Below are 22,271 nucleotides of genomic sequence, written 5' to 3'. Positions count from 1 at the left end.
CTTGCCAGGCTCTGCCGTGCGGGCGAGATACTCTCGGTAGTTTGCTGGACTCTGCGAGAGGGGCGGAGGAATCGAACTTGGGTCTGCCATGTTGGCTGCGTGCAAGGCAAACGCCCTACTGGCCCTACAGCTGTGCTATCACTGGCAGCTCACACACAGGAAGTGCCCACTGAGTGGCGCCTTCATTTGCACTTTATTTTAAGGAACAAAAAGAAACAGTGTTTAACTGAACACTTAACAAATGAAAAGAAACACAAAGGACCAGACCATAGGGAAATACCAGCTCTAGGGGCTGGGGGCGGGGAGGGGCAGGAGGCAGGGAGAAGCTCAGTTAGTGTCATTATAGCGTCCCCAGAGAGGGAATGAGGGAGCAGACAATGATGATGATCTATGTCATCCAGCTGTAACCATGTAACAGGCAGGGCAGGGTACAGCGGTCAGGGGGCATGATGCTGACCTGGATCAGGGTTTGACCTCGTTCGTTTGACTGCAAGCACCACATGGTTGCTGAGAACCATGAAGCAGCTGAGTTCTAGAATCCAGGGATGGACTGGTCCAGAGGAAAGGAAGGCAAAGGTTTCTACTGACACAGAAGGGAAAGAGAAGGGGAGCAGGTGACGGGCTTCTAAAACAGGAAAGACCAAGCACACGCTTGGCTCTCTCAGAAGATGAAAAGACTTGAAAGGGTCAAGAACAGGGGAGTGGAGTCAGGAAAAGGGTCTTGAGCAGGGCTGAGGGTTAGGTCGGGGCCAACTGGGGGCTACAGCCAGAGGAAACCATCTGTAGAGTTGAGAGCAGCCGGGCTTCTGCCAGGCTATTTACTGCGGAATGATGAATTTTTACTTGATGAATGAAAATCAAGTAAGACAGACAGTGAGTCTATTTTCAAAAGTTACTGATCAAATCTAATCTCCTAAATTTGCTTCATTTACTTTATAAATACACTTTGTCCTTTAACTCTTATTAAGCCCAATTCTTTAGCTCTCGTTTCTCTCAAAATATTTTTGGGAAATTTCACCACAACTACTTCCTGAAGATTATCTTATGTCTATGTAACTAGCATACATAAAATGATCTGCATGCGGTAAAGGGATGTACATGACAAACTTTCAGCATCTATATCGCAAACCATAATGCCTAAAATGAGAAAGAGAGAGAGAAAAAAGGTGTTTGCCACAAAGGCAGGCAGGGGTACAAGGGGAATTGAAGAGGTGAGAAGGAAGTTGGAGACACTGGTGTTGGGGAATTACACTGGTGAAGGGATGGGTGTTGGAACATTGTTTGACTGAAACATAATCTTATATAATTTTGTAATGCTCTAACTCATGATGATGCAATAAATAAATGACTAAGTAAATAACTAAATAAGAATGACCTGCATGTTAATCTTATAAGATATATAGCCTGAGTTCTCTTTAGTGATATATTAAATATATTAAATATATGACAAATATATTAAAAGGTATCTCAACACTGGAAAATTTTATCTAAACATTATAAAAATTAAAGCATAAAGTCCCAGTGTTAAATTCTGAAAGGCAAAGACCAGTATCAGATTATCTGAATCCCCAATCTTTTCATACCATATTCACAGCAGTTCTCTTTTCAAGTAGAATTCGAAACAAACTTTCTGTGATCTTGTTATCAAGGACCCCTTGTTCAAGGCCACGGTTATCGTCCTGCATCAGTCTTCGATCCATGATCACTTCAATCTGACCTAACAAACAAAAACCAAACCGGCCAGAGTTATTTAGTACAAACACCCTGTGAGACCCCTCGCCTACAAGCCCACTAGAGTCTTGCTTCCACACTAGGAGGGAATTTTGCCCTGAGCCACCTGATCTACACACGCAGTGTGGATTTTGCATTCAGAACACCTAAAAACAACCCAATGAATTCAGAAATTCTTAAAACATACAAAATAGAAGACTCCATTTCTGCTCTTCTTTATTAATCTCTAGTAAGGTCAGTTAAGTAATTTTGAAATGTAATAGGATAGATGAGAATTACAGTGGAACTTAAACAAGAATTTAATCAAAATTGTACATTAACTCTCCCAAGTTTCCAGAGGCAGCTCTTGGAATTTCAAAACGTTTATAAGGCTAATTGGGAAATACATGGCATGCATGGAATCAAAAGAAAAATTCAGATGGGTATGATCTAAAGAGATGTGAAATTAAATACAGGTTCTTTGCTAAGAATTTTGGGGTGGGGCCCCCACACTCAAGACTGCCTTTTCTGCCAGATGTTAAGTTAGTGGGATCAGCAATGCTCTTTGCCATTAGGTCACAAAGACGTATCTGGTTCCTTTCTGCTCTGCAATAATTGCATAGGTCTAGTCTGAACTGTAAGCTGAAGTTAGGGTAAGAGATCACATACTAAATCAATTTATTTTAAAAAACCCTATCTTTATATTTAAGATTACACTAAACACAGTTGAAAACATACTTCAAACATGTCTATTCATCCATGCATTTTTTCATTCACCAATTCATTCATAATTATGTTGATGATCACTAGCCATAACAAAACATATATGATAATTTTAGTAATTATTATGCTGACAGTCAAACAATTTCTTTCCTCCTGGGTCTAGTTTCAGTCATAAAATTACCAGTGACTGTTAGAACTTTCATTGTTATTAACTCTAATTTTAGAAGACAAAGGCCTATAACTCACCCCCTGCACCCTGGAATTGTCGCTGGGGAAATATTATTTAGATTTTGATCACCTGACATGAAAATCATATAACAATCCCTTGGAAAGTCTAACTCTTCTCCCTATTTCCAAATGTTACACCATATAGTATATGACACTCAATAATTTCCTGACTATGTGCTAACTGCCTTCATATTCTGTCGGAATTCAAACACCACGGCACCTGGGGGGTCTATGGCATTCAAATACCAGGGCACCTGGGGGTCTATGGCATTCAAATACCAGGGCACCTGAGGGTCTATGGCATTCAAATACCAGGTCACCTGGGGCTCTAACACATTCAAACACCAGGGCACCTGGAGGTTTATGGCATCCAAACACCAGGGCACCTAGGTCTATAGCACCTGGTCATGGCCCACAACAAAATCCTCTTCCCCAGCTCAGTTTTATCAGGGCTGGGAGGAAAGTGGATGGGATCATGACTGCTTCAGTCCTAATATCAAAGCCCCTATCTATCAGAGTCTAAATCTAGACCCTATTTTTGAGTTTAAGGCAGCATTTACAAATGGGTGGTTGAAGTGTCTTACCTGTCATAAAGATGTTTTTATTTTTTAAAATTATGCCAACACTTATGACTAAACAATTTCATTGTTCAGTGTGTGTTGGCATAATTTTAAAAAATCCCAGACTTCTGATATCCTCTTTAAAGACTGAAAACTTTGAGGCCAGGGACAGGGTACCTGCCTGGCATAAGCCCAACCTCGGTTCAATTCCCAGAGCCATGGGTCCCCCTGAGCACTGTCGCAGAGCCCTGGAGGCCCCCAGAACTGCTGGAGTGTACTGTTAACTGCAGGCTTGAATAACATCATTGCATCCCTGGGTTCTTGCGCCAATCCGATGGATGATTGGCCGAGACTCACTGGGGGGCCTGGAACCTCTTGAGATAAACCTGCGAGTACCCACATCCCACCCATGCCAAAAAAAGAAACCAAAACCACTCAGGACTTTGGCAGCTTGGGGCCCTGCATCCAGTCACTGAACTGGCGCAGGGAGCAGAGTCCCACAGACACAGGCACAGGCTTCCCAGTGGCTCAGTTCAACACCCCTGCTGGCCTAACTGCGGCCATCTTTACTCTTACAATGCTGTTTAGGTCTTTATGGCATGAACTCATTCCTGTCCAGTGAAGGCCATGAAGAAAGCTTAGTAGCAATTTGCTCTTTTTATAATTGTAAGTATAGTATAGTGTGTGTGTGTGTGTGTGTGTGTGTGTGTGTGTGTGTGTGTGTGTGTGTCTGTCCTTAAGGCATAATCTAACCAATGTAAAGAAAGGAGGTAAATCAGTGACATGCACATGATGATAAAGCATGTGTATCGAAAAGGAAAAGAGTTTCCCAGCATGAAGTGTTAAGAGAAACTGAACAGTGTCTGCCAACAGTGTCTCCACAGAAACCCTTAAGTCACGCTGGTCTCTTCCCCAATCTGAATCATGGCTACCTCCTTTCCTGCACCAGTGCTGCTGCCTGGGGAAGACAGTGATTCAGAGAAGCGTATAGGTCTGAGTTGTCAGCTTCCGCCTCTGCAAACTTAGGTGACTTCTTGTAACCTTTAGAAGCCCAGTGCCCATGTCTGTCCATAATAACCGACTTCTCTGGCTGAGAGAGAGCTCCTTAAGACAACTGTGCTAAGACTTGGTACATCCTCAGTTCTTCATCTAAAGACTAAACAGGTCTTCAGGTTGTTCTCACAAAACCCCAAATTAATTCTGAAGAAGAATGCTGATGACTGGTCATGAGAACAGACAGAACTGAGAGAAAAGGTATAGACTGGGGAATGCTGAGCAGCTACAAGAGCCTACACGATACGCACCACTTGTCAAACTGGAGACACCGAGAGACTGGGCGGAGTGCAGCGTCAGGCGGTGCTCGGCATCCTGGATGTAGGCCATTGTGGTCATGGGGTACACGTTGGCTTGAAGAGGCAACTTGCTCAATGTCATTCTAGGCTGAATCTGTAACAAACAATTCTCTTAGAAAAGAACCAGTGACATTTACATATGGACTTTAAAAAGTTGGTACTGACCCCCAGATGACTTTCTTTCCAACAACTACAACTTGTTCAAGGAAAGCACTTAAAAATTGAAATTCTTCAAAACAATCTGAACAACAATCACAAGAATCTTAGAAAATAATTTTTAGTGAGAAAGGTAGAACCTGTCCAGCTTTTTAATATAGGCATTCCCATTTAAATTCAGAATAAAAATGTTTCGCAAGTCTTCTAGCTCTTCAATATTTGCATAAAACAAATTATAAAAGTATTAAGTATTCATTTCTCATCTAAATCTAACATACTGCTTTTGTAATGAATCCTAAGTATAATAGCTCTCTATCCCCTTTCAAGAACTATCTCTTATAATTCTTAAATCAGTTTTAATAAATACTAAAGATATCCCCCTAAATCCTCTAACATTATAATAATCAAATGCATATTTATATTTCTATCTATTCAATGCTTACTTCTTCTGTCTAGTTTCAATATAGGAAGTTTCTGAATTTTCTTGCTTAGGAACCTGTACACATGGCATATACCTCTACTTTTCTTTCTGGAGAGAGACGTGCAGGATACAACACTAGTCTCAGTGAGAGAGAACATTCACCTCAGCAAGAGACATCATCACCCTGCCAAGAATCTTACTTGTGGGGCTGGAGTGATGGTAAAGCGGGTAGGGCATTGGCCTTGCATGGGGCTGACTCAGGTTCAATTCCCAGCATCCAGCTGGTCTCCCATGCACTGCTAGAAGTAACCCTTGAGCACCGCTGAGTATGACCCCAAAATCAATGTTTTTGAAAAAAGGAATCTTACTTTACCATATAAAAGCCAAAAGCCATCTCTCTTTTCAAACTCATGAAAGTCGGACATGGAACTCAAGAAGACACGGACAAAATTCAGATAATATACTTCCTGTCTTGAGGACACATTAACACAGGCACACTACTGGGTATTTTCACAAATAAAATCTCTAATGTTCAGAATAGTTCTAGAGAATCTGCTGCAGCTTACTGGCTGGACAGCACAGAAGCTTTCCTCCAGCCCCAAATTCAGCAGTAAATGCAACCTGAAAGAAAGTCTCTGGAGATAGGCCTGACCAACAGTGAACGAGGGTGGGCTCTAACCCAGAGGCAGAGGAAAAACACGGGGATACACAGAAACACGGAGCCACTACGTGGCAACAGATAGGCTCGAGTGAGTGACAAGTCAACAAGACAGACTGAGAACCTCCCCCACTTCCTGAGACATGGAAGAAGCAAGAAAGGGTATTTCCTTTGGAGAGAATGGGGCCTCAGTCAACATCTTGGTAAGGATTTCTAGTACCTAGCACTGAAAGGAATAAATATCTGCTTTCAGCTACTCATTTTTTGGTGGTAATTATATGACAGTGCTAGGAAATTAGGAAACTGGTGAAGAAAGATCTATAAAATGGTTAGGATACAAAAGATAGTTGGAAGAATTCTCTTTTTCTCCTTTCCAATCCTGATACCCCCACTTTAATGAATTCATATCCTCCCCCTTTTTGTTTGGGGTTACAACGGGCTGTGCTCAGGATTTACTCCTGACTCTGTGCTCAGGATCATTCTGGAGGTACTTTGGGGAACACTTGTGGTGTTGAGGATCAAACTGGGATCAATCTCTCTTGCAAGGTAAACGCCTCACCTGCTGTACTCTCTGCCCTCTTAACTCATATTCTTATATAAGAAAAATGGTAACTATCCAAATCCTTTGGCTATCAAGAGACAAACATTTGTAAGAGGTCAGAAATCTTCTTCTCCAACCAAGATAACTAAGGGAGGGTCCTGTGTGTGGATGGGCCTTAGTAAGGGGGCAGGACAAGATAGTGTCATGGCTGACAACCCCTCGACAAAAGGAAGCCTGGGTGGGGGGTGAGGCACTCAAGTCCAGGATCCAAAGCAGACATTCCACTTGAAAACTTCCTGGCTCTTGCTAGTGAAGACTGTACCTGTCTCTGGGTACTGACCAGGCGTGGCCTGTGCATGTGTGATTGGGGTCTACACAGAGGTGGCACAGGGCATGCTAGTAGAGACGCTCATGACTTCCCCTTATTAAGGCCACAAAGCAGCAGCACTAAGGCCAGGATCTGTCCCCTGCTGTGGGGGCCGTGGACTCTGTGGCCATCGGTGTGCTCTTAGTATGTGCAGGCTGGGCAGTGTTCTCCCCAGAGTGCCATCTGCTAGGAGTGTCTAGGCTAGGTTCTCGATTGGACTGAGGGTCCAAGGCAAGTTCAGTTCTTATTCTATTTCAAAATGACATTTAAAATGGTCACAGCTGTCTCACAGTCACTCACACACACCCTCCCGCTTCTGTGGGACTCGATTTCCGGTTTTGCGCCAAGTCCCACTCTTTCCAAAGCTCAAAATAATGACCCATTTTAAAAAGCAGAAATATTTAGGTTATAAGTTTTAAAATAATATTTTATTTATTCAAATGCTCAGTCCTTGAAAAGAAATTCACATTTTTATTAACTTTTACTAAAACTTTTTTTTCATTCATGTATACACCCACACATGGGAATAATTGCTTCTGTCAATTTTAAGAGAGCATTTCTTTTGTATATAAGGAAAATGAATCACCATAAAATGGGACTTCATTTAAAAACCAAACAGCTGTAGTAAGTTAACATGTTAATTCAAAATGCATACTGCAAATTTTCTGCTTTGAAAAAGGTTTAAATTTAACTTTTCCAGGAAATTATCACAATCCCTTCCACTCATCCCAGTTGAAAAGAACTAAAGCATTCGTGCTGAAATTATTTCTATTCATCATCAAAAATTTCCAAGATACGAATGTCTCAAAAACATGCTAATATCTTAATATATTATTTCAAAGACATGTTGTCACACATATATAGTCTGAATATAAAAATTAGGTAATAGTCAAAAGAATGTTTATGAAATTAGAGGACAGTTAAAAAATTATGAATTTTCTTTTTATGACTTCAAACTGGTGAAAGTTTTGGTTAAATATATACATATCTGCATTTCTAAACAAATATTTCTTTTGGGGTGACAGGGGAAAAAAATAGGTCCATGTAAGTCCAGCCAGTCCCAGACACCTGGACATCTCATGAATAGAGCCGTTCAGGCCACACTATCCCTAGCCCTGACGCCAGACTGAGAGCATGGGGTATGAGTGGGGGTCTCAAGCAATCGGAAGGGAGTTTTGGAGTCACACTGAAGGATGCCACATGCTGAAGTTCCTCTATACTGCCTTCCCCTGAGAGAAAGAGCTTTGTCTCCTCCTCCTGAGTGACCTTGTCCTGTGCTTTCTCTGCCCCCCCTAAAACTTCTGCTTTATGCAAACCAGCCAGAGCTTCCCCAGTGGGCAGAACACTGGCTCCAAGGCTGCAGGGAGGGCCACGGTGCCAATGGAGTACGCTCTGCCTGCTGCTTCAAGAAGGCAGGCTTCTGAGAGGTGCTGGCGCTTAGGAACCCCAGCTTGAGGGTCTTCCAGGCCTTTCTGCTTGCTATATAGAATGCAACTGATACATAAATTGAAGAGAAACACCAGATCTTTAACTTTGTAAATTTTAAACACATATGTATTTTCATATGTATGTATTATGTACATATCTAAGTATGTAAAAAGGTATACGCATTTACTAATAAAAGCAGGGGAGAAGTATTCTTGAAACTAGAGTCTAGAAACTGTTATACATTGGAAAAGATTTATGGAACAGGTTCAATATGCATGAGTTTATTATGAGGAAAAAAAGATATGATCCATTATTAAACCTTGATTATGATTCTATTATTTAATGCATTTCTGGGTCTTTTTTTGGATTTTTGGGTTATACCTCATGATGCTCAGGGGTTACTCCTGGCTCTGCACTCAGGGTTTACTCCTGGCACTGCTCAGGGGACGATATGGGATGCCAGGGGTCCAACCTCTGTCGGACACATGGAAGGCGAATGCCCTACCTGCTGTAATATTTGCTCTGGTCCCTCTATTACATAGTTTTGTATATATTTTGGCATCAAAATGTTTAACATGAAAAATGCCACCAAATCTTCCTTCAGTAAAACAAACATTTTGCGTGTTCATACCTCCAAAATATAAACTTTATAGATCTAAAAAATAGTCTTCCAACTATTTGTTCTAACTTTGGAAATCTAGTTTAACACAGAATCTACAACTATCTATTAAAAATGAACTTTATTTTAGAAGCATTCTCCAACATTAAGTATATTTTTAAAAGGGCCCAAAATAAATTGGACCATCACCATACATAATGATTAAGTACTAATATACCCATGGCATAGACATTTTAAAGAAGAATTACCTGGTATCCATTTAGGTCAGTATAAAATCTGTTTTGACTGTTTATTCGAGAAGAAATTTTCATTGCAATTTCATAGTTAGATTTTTTCCGAATGTCCACAGTATTGGAAACTTCCACAGATTGTCCTTCTATCCCTAAATTTTTAAAAAATGACACATTAGTAGAAAGAAATTATGTTAGTCTTCTTAGATACATTACATAGTACCTTTCCCAAAGTTACAAATATCTTTCTTACTATCATTTAACTCAAATCTCATGAGTTAAATTGTGCCATAGTTACCTTACTTAAAATTACTTATCAAATGGTAGGAATCATTTTTTCAGGGGCACATATAAATCAACAGAAGGAAAAAATTGGGTGAGATAAATGTTGGTGAAAAGGAACATGCAGATGAATCTCTAGCAAGTTCTGGGGTACAAGCAATAATCAAGAGGAGAGAAAAGCCAGTCACCTCTCTTTCCATTGTCATTTCTCAGCAAGACAGACATTCTAGCCATAATCTTCAACATTCTTTCCTTACACTGGATATTCTAAGAGTTAAAAATTTCATCTCTGTGCTCTAAAGACAGTACAGCAGGTAAGGTACTTGCTTTGCCTAGATTCGATCACCAAGTGGTACATATGGTCCCCAGAGCACCACCAGGGGAGATCCCTGAGCACAGCAGGTGTGTTCCCAAAACAGAAAAGGCAAAACAAAACAAAAATTCTATTTTCTGTTTAGTAGGCAGCATTATTGCCCATAATCTCTCTCTAGGAAAGGGCTCAGGAGATCCACGGAGATAATTTATGACTGAAACTGATATTATTATATTAATATTTGTGGTAACTATCTGGAGAATGCCCAACAACCTAAATCATTTTTAATTTAATTTGGTACTCTTAGGACCCCTTGTTAAGGATTTATTTATTTTGCCCTTTGCTATGTAAAGCAAAAAACAGCTTAAAAAAAGTCCCACATGGATCCAGCTCATTTACTGTTTTTTGTCTTAGATAAGCTTGAAGTGCTTTACCCTACCCTAACTCTATGTTCAGATCCTAGTGATATTCTGGGTGTTTCTGTCACCCTACCCTAACTCTATGTTCAGATCCTAGTGATATTCTGGGTGTTTCTCAGAGATGGAGAGAGAAGTTTATGAAAGAAGATGGAGTATGCCTAAGAGATACAACTGGATCTTACAAGAAAGAATACAATTAGGGAAGCGGCAAAAAGACCAAGACAGATCGAATTCCCCACCAAGGGATTGATGAGGAAGTTCTCTTCTGAGGCCAGGGAAATAGTACAGCAGGTGAAACACCTGCCTTGCACACCTGAGGTGGGTTCAACCCCGGCACCTGGCACACCATATGATTTCTGAAACCCATGAGGGGTGACCCCTCAGAGCAGAATCAGAAGAGACCTGGCATATCGCCTAGTGTGCCCCCCCCCCCACACCAAAAACAAAACAAAAACAAATCAAAAGGGTAAAGTCAACCAAGTAAGTTTGAGAGCCTCTGCTTCAGACAAAGGGCTGTGTAAGAAAAACAAGGAAAAAAAAAAGTAAATGATGGAGAATGGGCACTGATGGAGGGATGGGTACTGGATCATTGTATAACTAAAACCCAAGCACAAAAATTTATAAGTCTACAACTGTATGTCATGGTGCTTCACTAATAAAAATGGGGAGAAGTTATGAACAGAAACTTCCTCAAAGAAGAAATAAAAATTGTCAAAAGAAACATTAAAAAAAAAAAACCTAGAGTGGGGTAAGGGGGACAAGGATGGCTTTTTCTGAGAGCCGAAAAGATCCCAAACCTTTTAGAAGGTGACAGCAAGTTGGAATCTGTTGGCTCTGTGTAAAAGACAGGAAGTTGGAATCTGTTGGCTCTGTGTAAAAGAACATAAACGCAGAGCATAAGGGCCGTGGCTCAGAGGCAGTAAGTCTATGGTGCAGGTGTGAGACTGAGCCCCGGGGTCACGGTGCATGTGACTCCCCTCCACCCGAACCCGACACAGCACAGCCGAGAATGCATCAGACAGGCCCTCAGGGAAGGGAGGGGGAAGAATGTTCAGGCCCTAACCACCAGCAACAAGTACCACCGGTGCTAAGTTTGGTGATTTACCATGTTTAGAAAAGCTGTCATGTCATCTGCACTTGTTTGTTCATTGCAGCACTCTTTACAATAGCCAGAAACTGGAAAAACCTGAGTGCCCAAGAACAGATGACTGGTTAAAGAAACTTTGGTACATCTACACAATGGAGTACTATGTAGCTCTTAGAAAAGATGAAGTCATGAAATTTACATACAAGTGGTACAATATGGAAAGTATCATGCTAAGCGAAATGAGTCAGAAAGAGAGGGATAGACATAGAAAGATTGCATTCATCTGGGGGATATAAAGTAACAAAGTATGAGATTAATACCCAAGAATAGCTGAGATCAGCACCAGGAGGATTACTCCATAACTTAGAGGCCAGCCGGGTATCCTAGAGGAAAGGGCAGTTCAGATAGAGAAGGGAGCACCAAATAAAGGATGTTTGGAGGATCCTCCCAGGAGGGGAGATGCATGTCGAAAGTAGACTATGGACTGAACATGTTTGCCACTCAATGCCTCTTTTGCAGACCACAACACCCAAAAGGAGAGAGAGAACACAGGGGATTGCCCTGCCACAGAGACAGGGGGGATGGGGGGATGGGGGTGGGAGGGATATTATCCATGGTGGTGGAAAATGGGCACTGGTGGAGGGATGGGTATCTGATCATTGTATAATTGAAACCAAAGCACAAAAAATTGTAAATCTACAACTTTAAAAAAAAATAAAATACAATAAAGGGAAAAAAAAAAAGAAAAAAAAAAGAAAAAAAAAGAAAAGCTGTCATGTATGAAAGTAGCATCCGCATAAGCCTAGAAAATGTGGGGGGCTTTCTCTTGTAAATTTATTTTACAGTCAGGACAGTGGTTCAGACTGACCACTAACAGTCTGAACCACTAACCTCTGCCAGTTAAATATACAAATACATTCCTTGGTTGACAAAAGGAAAGCTGCTTCTCCCCGCCCCTCCTTTTTTTAAAAAAATTGAAGTTACCACGAATTACCAAATTATTCACGCTTGGGTTTCAGGCACATACTGTTCCCACAAAACACCAATCCCTTTACCAGGGTGCACTTTCCTCAGCCAACCAACCCACCTCTACACAGGCACTTTGAAAAGTTTAGGCACTGTGACTGACAGAGAGGCACTGTGACTGACAGAGCTATCAATGATAGATTTCATGCCCAACATCTCAGTATCTCAGTGTCCAATAAAGAGAGGATAAAGAAACTGTTATATCTACACAAAGGAATACTACTCAGCCATAAGAAAAGATTAAGTCATACAATTTGCTGCCCTGTGGATGAATCCTGAGAGTCGCATGCTGAGTGAAGTCGGTCAGAGGGGAAGGGACAGACACAGAACCATCTTTTATAATGCAGGATATGATAAAATACAACAGGGAAAGACCAAATGCCCATGGCAAAAGAAACGCAGAGCAAGAGAACTGGACTTCAGTAGGAAAGCATCTTTTAGAAGTAAGAAATGTGTCACGTTAAATGGAAAGTAAGCAGAATACATTCTCAAACCAAAGAAAATGTCTATGGGATTTTAACAGACAAGCATTTATGAATGAACTCATCTTAAAAATAAGAGGTGCCACAAGGATGGCAGTCCTCCATGTAGGATGTCATTGGTTTGTCCTTCCTCCCTTGCCACAAGGAACTATGTTTATTACAGTGCTCCTGAGGCACATCCATTCCATTGTGTTTATCTGTAACCTCTTCCCTATGATCTCCTCCCCACTCAGTTAATCAGCTTTTCCCCTAATCAGACTCTGTTAATTTGTAAGGTCAGATCCTTCTAGGACACTGAACTTGTATTGTAAGTTAATATTGCCTTTCTCCTCTCCTTATGTCTTATGAATACTTTACTTTAAAGCAATGTCCTTTTTGTATAGATACAGGAAGACAGTTTATATTATGCTTTGTAATTTAGGATTTAATTGGCTTTGAATATTATTCACTCACGGCATCTGCTTTCTCGACTTAAGCCTCAGTTGCCCTTGGTTCCTAACATTCCAAAAGCAGGGTCCCGACGAGGGACTGAACAGATCCAGGGCAAGTGGTGAGCTACCCTGGCATCGAAATGGGCCAGGCCAAGGTGCCACGATTCTTAACTGTAAGTTAAGAGCTTGATCATAGACAAATGCTGTCACGATCCAAAAGTAACAATGAGACTAGGACCCTGCTAGGGATAGGAAAGACTATCTGGACTGAGCACTGTAGTCTGAGATTGAGATGGCCCTAGTAGAGGAATTCTATAAGTTTAAGGTATTTCTTACTGTATCTATACAAAATGATTTATATTATGTATGCTTATATGTTTGTTGGACAAAGAGAGGAGAAACACACCCAGGGGATTCAGTTCTAGGGTGGGTCATCCTGCTGAGAGAGTATCTGTCCTAGGAGGGGCTTTCCCTGAGGGAAAGAACTTTACCCCTATTGACTGTGACCACACCTATGTGTAATTGTTACCCCAACCCCCATGCTTTGGGATTTAACTAGACTGTAAGAATGGGCTGGGGGATCAGGATCCAGACTCCAGAAGGAGAAGGAGAAAGAGAATTCAGATCCAGATTTCAGAGCCAAAAGGAGAATGAAGGGGGATGGAAGAGGAGAATGAAGTAGCAGAGGAGGCAGAGGAGAGAGACAGGAATGAATGGAGAAAGGATTGGAATAAACTGCAACAAAGACCAACCAGCCTGGACCTCATTTCCTTCCTTCGCCTGCCCATTGCCATTGACCTCCCCGGGGTGGGGGAAGCAGCGTGAGACTACCAAACGCAGGTGGAAGGGGAGATAGAGCTGCTGCGGTCATTTTGAGTTTACACACTCGAGACATTAGTGGGGAGAGTGGGGGCAAGCAACCCCCAACCTGCTGGAGCAAGGCAGTGTTTCAGTCTTGTCCATGTTTACTCTTCTCTGAAGAGGGTAATGATCTCAGGGATTAACCACAAACAATACAAAACAAAACGGTCTTAAAAAAGAACATCACTGACTTAAATCACGCACCTCTAGAAACATTCACAAAGAATATAGCATCAAGAAATAAAGGTTTACTTCCACATTAACTCTATAGCAATAAATTACTTCCATTGAGAAAATTTCCTACTCAATCTCAGAATCATGCTCAGATCTGACTGTGGCAGCAATGCTTACAGACCCTTTAAAATATCCCTATCTATTCATAATCAGCCAGACCTTAATTTAAATTTTGTGCCAGGAGAGACTTTTAAAATAAGATCAAACTTAATATACCTATTTTGATAAAACAAATTAAACTCCACATGGTATTAAAAAAGTCCCCAAGTTCTCAAAGATAATTTGTTGTTTTTGAAATACCCTCGTGCAGAAATGGAAGTGTGGGATCCCTAGGCGTGGGACGCGCATAGGAGCTGGGGGACGTGGGGGTCCGTGGGCTGTTGGGCCTCGACAGGGTGTAGCTGCAAAGCTACTTCTGCCAAAGCAGATCCACCTGGGCAAGGATGGCAGTGCTCCTAGATGTCTCTGGCTTTTCTTCCTCCGGAAAAGCGACCGGCACTGGCTTTATAAGTTGTCCATGGATGGGGAGACAACACAGGGATCTTTTCCAGATCTGAGCAGCTAGAAAGTGTCCTTGTTCTCTGCCCTGCAGCACAGGCTGGGGAGGGCTCGTTCCCCGCCGCCCCCCCTCCCCCCAGCACTAGAGGCAGGCCAGGAAAGAAGTCTTCCACCAGGGCTGGGCATGCCCTCCTGCTGGGGCCTCCACACTCTCTGTGGTGACTTGGGGGCTTGTTTTTGATTGGGGGCCACACCTGGTGGTGCTCAGGGCTGACTCCTCACCCTGTACTTGGAGATCACTCTTGGTGGGCTCAGGGACAGAGCCGAGATCAGTGGCATAAAGGCATGCATCCTACCACTGTATTCTCTCTTTAGCCCTGCATTCTCTCTCTCTCTCGCTCTTTTTTTTTTAAATTAGGGGTCATTTCTCCTGTTGTTTGGGGGCCACTAGGGCTCTATCTGACAGTGCTTAAGATCCACAAGGATGTTATCCTAGTGGTCTCCTGCGGGGCAGCAAACTGGGCCATGCAGGAGTAAGAGGAAGGATAAATGCTCCCTCTTAGCAAGCGTGCGTGCTGACAAGAAACTTCTCAAGAGATGGGGACTGTGGCTCAGCCTTTATGCTCGGAGCACAGCTCTGCTGGGGAGTAAAGGTGGAAGCCACACGGGGCAAGGACAACACACACACACACACACACACACACACACACACACGCTGTCCTGAGGCGACTCATCCACCCCTGACCCCAAGCTACCAAGAGCCAGATCCCGGGGCAAACAGCACCTCAACTCTCCACCACCCCGCCTTGCGGGCACTGTGGAAAGCACTGAAGCTTCATGGGGCCAGACTGGGAGAGGTTCAGAGTGGCCTGGGCAGGGAGGTGGCTCCCAGCTTACTCTGAATGAGTAGAGCCCGGGAGACAGCTGAGGGCAGGGACATGAGCACCGTGCTGGATCCCTGCGACCACAAGGGCCCCAGGCCCAGCACTGTGTGCCCATATCACATCAGCCTTGGTCAGTGGTGACCTTGGAGGTGCAAATCTTCAAGTGTTCTGCCTATAGTTTCCTCAACTGAACCCAAAGTTTCTTAAAAACACAAGTGTCTTGAAATAGTATCAAAAGCCAGAGCAGCTGCTGGTCAGGTAATGGATATTGAATGACACATTCAGACCTAATCAGAACATAAAACACAGGAGTAAAAAGCAACAGAGAGGACAATGTGATAGGTGTCCCTTGGAGGGAAAATGAAGAATAAAGCCAAGAGGCCCTGCAGGGGACGCTGCCAGCAAGTGAAAAGGAGCTGCTGGAAGGTATGAGGGAGAAAACCCACGGCAGAAATGCCAGACTGTGCCATACATAAAAAACAGATACACACAAAATACTCTATTTCTACATGTGTGTGTGTGTGTGTGTGTGTGTGTGCGCACATACACTCAGGTATTTGCACATATTCTCATGAATAGTGTCTAGGAGGTAGGCATGGATTCCATAAGGATTCAACTGACTGTAATATGGGAAATAGTTGTCAAGAGTATACACACATAGATGTATGTATGCAAATACAGAAATATGCCTGCACATATAAATATGTAAGTGCACAAGCATAGATATTAAAATGCATATAAATATCTGCATACATAAAAATGGTGGCAACCAAATATATACGAATGTCTAGATATGTACTATGTATTATTTGCATACTGCAAACGTGTACATAATTTCAAGCATCTAAAAAGAATTGTTTGTGTCCAAGAAGGCTGGGAATCAGCCAGCCTCAGCTGGGAAAGGCCAGGGCTAGGAATCCGGGCCGGTGGACGCACAGTTAAGGGAGGGTCTCAGCGCCGCTCTCCTGATAGCCTCCACTGAGTGGACAGGACAGAGGGGCAGAAGAGACAAGGTCTCACTCTCTTCCTGTTGTTTAGCACCAGGAAAGCAACAAGGGTGCCTGAGAATTCAGAGGTGGCCAGTGTCCCGGGGTCACTCCCTCTGCAGGATTGATCCTCCCCAGCAGCGGACTGGGATGAAACCTAAGCCAACCCTCATTTACGGAAGACAGTTCAAGCCGCTTCCCCTCTTCAGAGCACCCAGACACCATCTGAAATGCGGAGTGTGCAGCTGTTAGATCGGACACCGCACATAGCCCCAGGAGGCCCAGGGCCTGGAGGAACACAGTGAGAGCCCAGCAGCCCAGCTCGCACCCCCAGCTCGTAGCAGCGGAACAGACAACTCGCCGGAGAGAGAAGGAATGACAGGCCCTGCCATCCACCCACCTGGGCAGGTGCAGTGCAGCAGGACAAATCCCGAGAGACATGGTTAAGTCCTCAAACAAGTGTGACCAACATTTGTCATGCATATCAAGTCCCATACATCTGAAATGCATCTCTAAACAGACACGGTGGGGGAGGCAGTGCCATCACTTCCTGACAGAGAGAATAGCGCTAAGCTCGCACTTCCGATTCTCATGGTCTTTTCTCCAATCTGGAACTATTTAGTTTTACATACGGTCCTCCCGTTGTTCATCGATTTGCTCGAGTGGGCCCAGTAACGTCTCCATTAGAGACTTTGTTGTCACTGTGTTTGGCATATCGAATACATCACGGGTAGCTTGCCAGGCTCTGCCCTGCGGGCGAGATACTCTCGGTGGCTTGCCGGGCTCTCCGAGAGGGGCAGAGGAATCGAAATCGGATCGGCCATGCTGGCCACTTGTAAGGCAAACGCCCTACCGCTGTGCTATGGCTCCAGCCCAGTTTTACATACACACTGACAAAATTTCAAAGTACCTTCTCTAGTCCGGCTTTTGTGATACTGCTTTTGTGAATTTATTTAGCTGGGAGTGAACACAGTTATTAATGAACACAATGCTTAGGTCAACTTGGAAACTATGCGCCTGAAAAGCAAATATTCCTACTTGAGCTTTATTTTGTAAATACTATACTCACACCAGAACATCTCAGGATAAAAATAATCCACACATCTGGATGATCACTCTCTTCATGGTAACTTTAAATTTTTCCTTTCTAAGATCTTAGCTGCCATCTAAAGTCTCCTTTCTTAAACTCTGGGTTGGGATCCCACATGGACCACAAAATGGGATATGGGGAGTCACTAAACATTTGTTTTAAAATAAATCTATGACTTTTATATGAGTGAATTGTATGTGCACCATTCTATATAGCTGCATCCCAGGGTCAGGTAGTGAGGGCTCACGAGGGGAAAGTGTAAGAGTCCCTGAGCAACGTGTGAGCTGACTCTAAACCTGTGATATCCACAGTGATTCTCTTTCTACCAGAGAAAAATTTTACATCTGGTTTCATGAATATACAGGTTAGCAAGCAGCATTCAAGGCCCAAATTGGAGAGAAACAGCCAGATGTACCGTTTTATTCTCCTTATAAAGAACTAACCAACTACTGTTCCCTGATCAACTCCACGACACACACTTTGTGGTTTGTGTTTCAGTGATGCATACATGACTGAACCTGCCTAATAGGAAGGGCACAGCTTCTGATCACATAAGCTGTGAGTTTTGTTAGAAATAATACCAGTGAAGAGGCCTGGGATCCGGCTCAAATGGGTGCACAACAGCTAGTATGTGGTAGGGCTCGGGGACTCGGTCCCAGCACTGCACCTCCTTGCAGAGCACCCACAAATAACAGGAGAAAAGGAAAAATCATACTGGTTGTGAGGATAATGACTCAAGTGAAAAACATTCACTGAAATAGGAAACTATCCTTATATTTTCCTACCAGACACAAATTTTAAGAAAGAACAGGGCTTTGGGAAGCAGTCAGTGAACATCTTATCCGTAACTTCCAATTTAGGGGCTGGAGAGAGAGTCCAGTGGGCAGAGAGCTGGCCTTGCAAGGGACTAGCTCAGGAGCAACTCCAGGCCTGCCAGGACTGTCTCTGAGAATGGAGCCAGGAGGAAGCCCTGGCACCGCAGGGTGTGGCTCCCCAAAAACAAAACAACAAAACACATACTCCCCAACACTACAGAAGCAGCGGCAGGAGAGATGGCACAGCAGGTCGGGCTTCTGCTGGTCCGTGCCAGACCTGGTTCACTCTTCAGCACCATATAGGGTCCACCCAGCCCTGCCGGGAATGAGCCAGGAGCTCAAAGCCAGGAACAAAACCTAATGCTGCTGGGTGTGGGCCCCAAACAAAACTAAACAACCACAAATTCCAAATCAGATGAAGTGTAACTAAAGCCCTTGCCTGTGAGGTAAATAAAATCACTCCCAGCTCCAAAGTCAGAAGCTCTCCTGTAATTTTCATCCATGATTCATGCAAGGTGGCCTGGGACACGGGGAAGAATGCAAGAATAATAGCCGAGTCCATCTCACGCCATCTTCCCTGGTGACAGAACTATCTATCTGAAGGCCCTGTTCCTAATAAGCTGATGACTAGGTAGCAGGAACTTAATATACGCATTTTCCATAATATGTTCCTTTCCAAGGTACTTTTTCTGGGAGAAGATGGAGTCTGTATACTTCTCAAGGAGTTTAAGGAGCTGAATGAGCCACCTACTTTTTTATGTTAACATTCATTTGCCTTACATTTATAAAAACAAAGAATAAAAGCAATGTTGAAGGCTATCTCATTCTAGAAATAATATCCACGCAGAGAGAGACGAACATTTGGAGATACAAAGGGTCCCCCTTAATAAGATAAATGTTCCCACTAGACGTCACTAAAGTGAGCAGGGCTACAGAGACAGTCCAAGGTGGGTTGGGCATTTGCCTAGCACGTGTCCAACCCAAGTTTGATCCCAGGCATTCTATCTGGGCCCCAGAGCACTGTCAGGAGTAATTCCTGAGTGCAGAACCAAAAGCAGCCTAGGCCTCAAGGGGTGTGGCCTGAAAACAAAACAAATTATTAAAATAATCAAAATGGTAATATAATGAAATTGTTTTGATTAATATATTGAGATTATTTTGATATTATTGCATGGCAACAATCAAGAGTTTGTCACTCAATCCAGAAAATATATAGTACTTGGAATCTTAGGTTGATACATTTCGTTTTAAGCATCTTTTTCTCAATTTTTATTTAGGTATTATAATTCACAATAGTATTAAGTCACTGGCTTTAGGCGTACAACAATCCAAACACTCCCAGCTCAGTGGCGGCATCCCTCCACCAATGGCTCCCAGCCTCCTGGCAAACAGTTGTTTAAAAACAATTTAGACATTATAACTGGGCGATATTTATAACAGTGTAAATACCTTCTTATACACTGACCTCTCCAAACAGCCCCAGAGTGCTCCAGACCCCACAACATTCTGCCCTCATGTCCACTCTACCTCATCACTACTCTCAACACACACCTTTCTTTCCTTGGAGAATGACAGAAAATCCAAACTTAGACTTATACACACATATCTGTATCTACCACTATTTGTTTAGCACAGTGGGTAGGGCGTTGCCTCGCACACGGCCCACCCGGGTTCGATTCCTCCATCCCTCTCGGAGAGCCCGGCAAGCTACCGACAATATCCCGCCCACACGGCAGAGCCTGGCAAGCCACCCGTGGCATATTCAAATGCCAAAAAAAGTAACTACGAGTCTCACAATGGAGACGTTACTAGTGCCTGCTCGAGCAAATCAATGAACAAAGGGAGGACAGTGCTACAGTGCTAATAAAAGACTAATAACAAGCCCTCAAGCCTTTGGTATGACATTAAGATAAAATTCTGGGGGGAACTGGAGATCAAAGTTCAGTGAGAAAATAAGTAAGTTCAACTTGACTGTTAGAGTTGAGCCTGTCTGGGCTTTAAAAAATTGCCTAATTTGTTATCAAATTATTACTGATTGCATGTGCTTATTTCAAAATGTATAATATGCTCAAAATAATCCTTCCTAATTGTTTAGCTGTATAAAAGAAAGTTAGATGCTGCTTAGGAATAGAAATATAATAGACACAGAATTCTTCAAATGTTACAGCTCCAGAGAGGAAGATTTAGCCAAGCCTACTTCATGCTTGTGATAACATTTTAGTCTTTCCAGCCCAAACAAGTGACATTTCTCCAAGACATTGCATCTCAACAGCTCAGTTCTTTTACCAAATATCCCCCTGCCCTCAAGGATTCTTGGTTCCTGTGATACTTACTGCCTAACTCAACTGGTCAGAAACTGTGTCAGGAGGATCCAGCAGGTACGATGTTCCAGGACTGATGGGCACGAGCTTGTTCCTACAATACTCCCTGAGGCAGACCCTCCCCAACCCTGTGTTCAGGGTGACGAAATCAAGCTCAAAGAGGTGAGAACATGCACAGGGTTGAATAGTTGCTGAGCACAATGCTGGATAGAGTCTAGGACGAATGCAGAGGTGGCTTTCCAACCAAGAGCAATTCCCAACTCTTACCCACCCTCTTTGATCTTCCCTATCCCTCTGCCCTTCACATATTTTTGGTGGATGTTTCCCTCTGAGAAGCTCTGGGTTTAACACAGCAGCTGCTGTCAAACCTCTGAGTTCTGAATTTGTATAACAAGAATGTGCTTATAGTCCCCTAAAATAACTTTGTGTTTCGTGCCTGAAAGGAATAATCAGATTCGATACATAACTACTTATTTCAATTTTTAAAAAATTCCAATTAGCAGGGAAAAAAACCTTTAGCAGTCAATTGCTTATTATGGTATTCCAAAAGTGTTTTAATTACCTAAGTCTGCCTAGTCATAACTTACTTAATGCCTTTTACTCTTAAATCAAACTAAATATAAAATTTAGTCCCGGGGAAAAATAAGGGATTGATTACAAACCATTTTAATATCCTCATGAATCTTTATGGAATTAAAAACAACCTTAGTGAGACTTTGTTTACAAGTTGGAAGACTCCAGGTATGGAAGTTCAAAATTCAAGTATCCTTAATTCAGAAGAAAATTCAGAAGCAGCAGTCAAGCATAAGACACACTTTTTTGGTGGGGGGGGGGAGGGATATCTTCTTAGATCACTCTGAACAACACTAATCACAGTAAAGAATCCACCGAATTCTTAGAGGCAAATGAGCTATTTCCTCTGAGACATTAACTCGATGAACAGAACTTAGCTCAGGAAATGAAAAGGCAAAAAAGTGCCAGTACTGGGAATCCAGTATGAGCACAGGGAGCCCTGTATGAAGGATCTGGGTGGCAAGGAGCACGGCACTGGGGCAGGAGCAGTGGAAAGCAAACAGTGTAAAACCAAACTTGGGTGAGGAAATGGGTCTGGAGAGAATACACACTTCATATGATACTAAGTTTTATGAAGGATCTCTGATATTTAACGTCACCATTTCTTTTTCTGCACTGTAGGAAACTGAGTCCCTAAGAAATTGAAGGTCAGCCTAGTTTGCATAGAGATTCAGATCTGGTTCCAATGTAGTTATATACTTAATTAGTCGAAGCTAATCTTGACACCCTGAAAGTCAGGGGTCATGCTCCAAATCAACTGAGACTATACCAGGGAAACAAAGAAAAACTAAACAAACTCTCTTTGAGTGCCAAATATGGCTGAGCAAGAAAATGTTTTTGTCCTTTCAGCCAAAGGAAAAGTCTTTTTTTCCACATTTTGTGATGGCAGTTCATTACAGTTTCACCTCCAGGCTAACTTGTTTTCTTTTAGTAAAATCTATCACATACAATACTTTTATAATATGTTGGTGGGAAA

At 42.7% G+C, this 22,271-nt stretch overlaps 1 protein-coding gene across 1 annotated transcript in view; it reads right to left on the bottom strand.

The window, feature by feature from the left end:
• Positions 1-22,271, bottom strand: part of MAN2A1 (mannosidase alpha class 2A member 1) — a 205,571-nt gene that overhangs the window by 33,989 nt on the left and 149,311 nt on the right. Inside the window, exons 17-19 of the mRNA XM_056139074.1 lie at positions 9,012-9,145; positions 4,526-4,667; positions 1,584-1,717 (exon numbers count right to left, since the gene is read on the bottom strand). Coding sequence (XP_055995049.1) covers positions 1,584-1,717; positions 4,526-4,667; positions 9,012-9,145 — 410 coding nt within the window. The remainder of the gene's footprint in view (positions 1-1,583; positions 1,718-4,525; positions 4,668-9,011; positions 9,146-22,271) is intronic.

Source organism: Sorex fumeus, unplaced genomic scaffold (genome assembly GCF_029834395.1).
Source record: "Sorex fumeus unplaced genomic scaffold, SorFum_2.1 ptg000131l, whole genome shotgun sequence".
NCBI classification, from domain to species: domain Eukaryota; kingdom Metazoa; phylum Chordata; class Mammalia; order Eulipotyphla; family Soricidae; genus Sorex; species Sorex fumeus.
The sequence above is the reverse complement of the archived record's forward strand: the minus strand, read 5'-3'. Positions and strand labels throughout refer to the sequence as shown.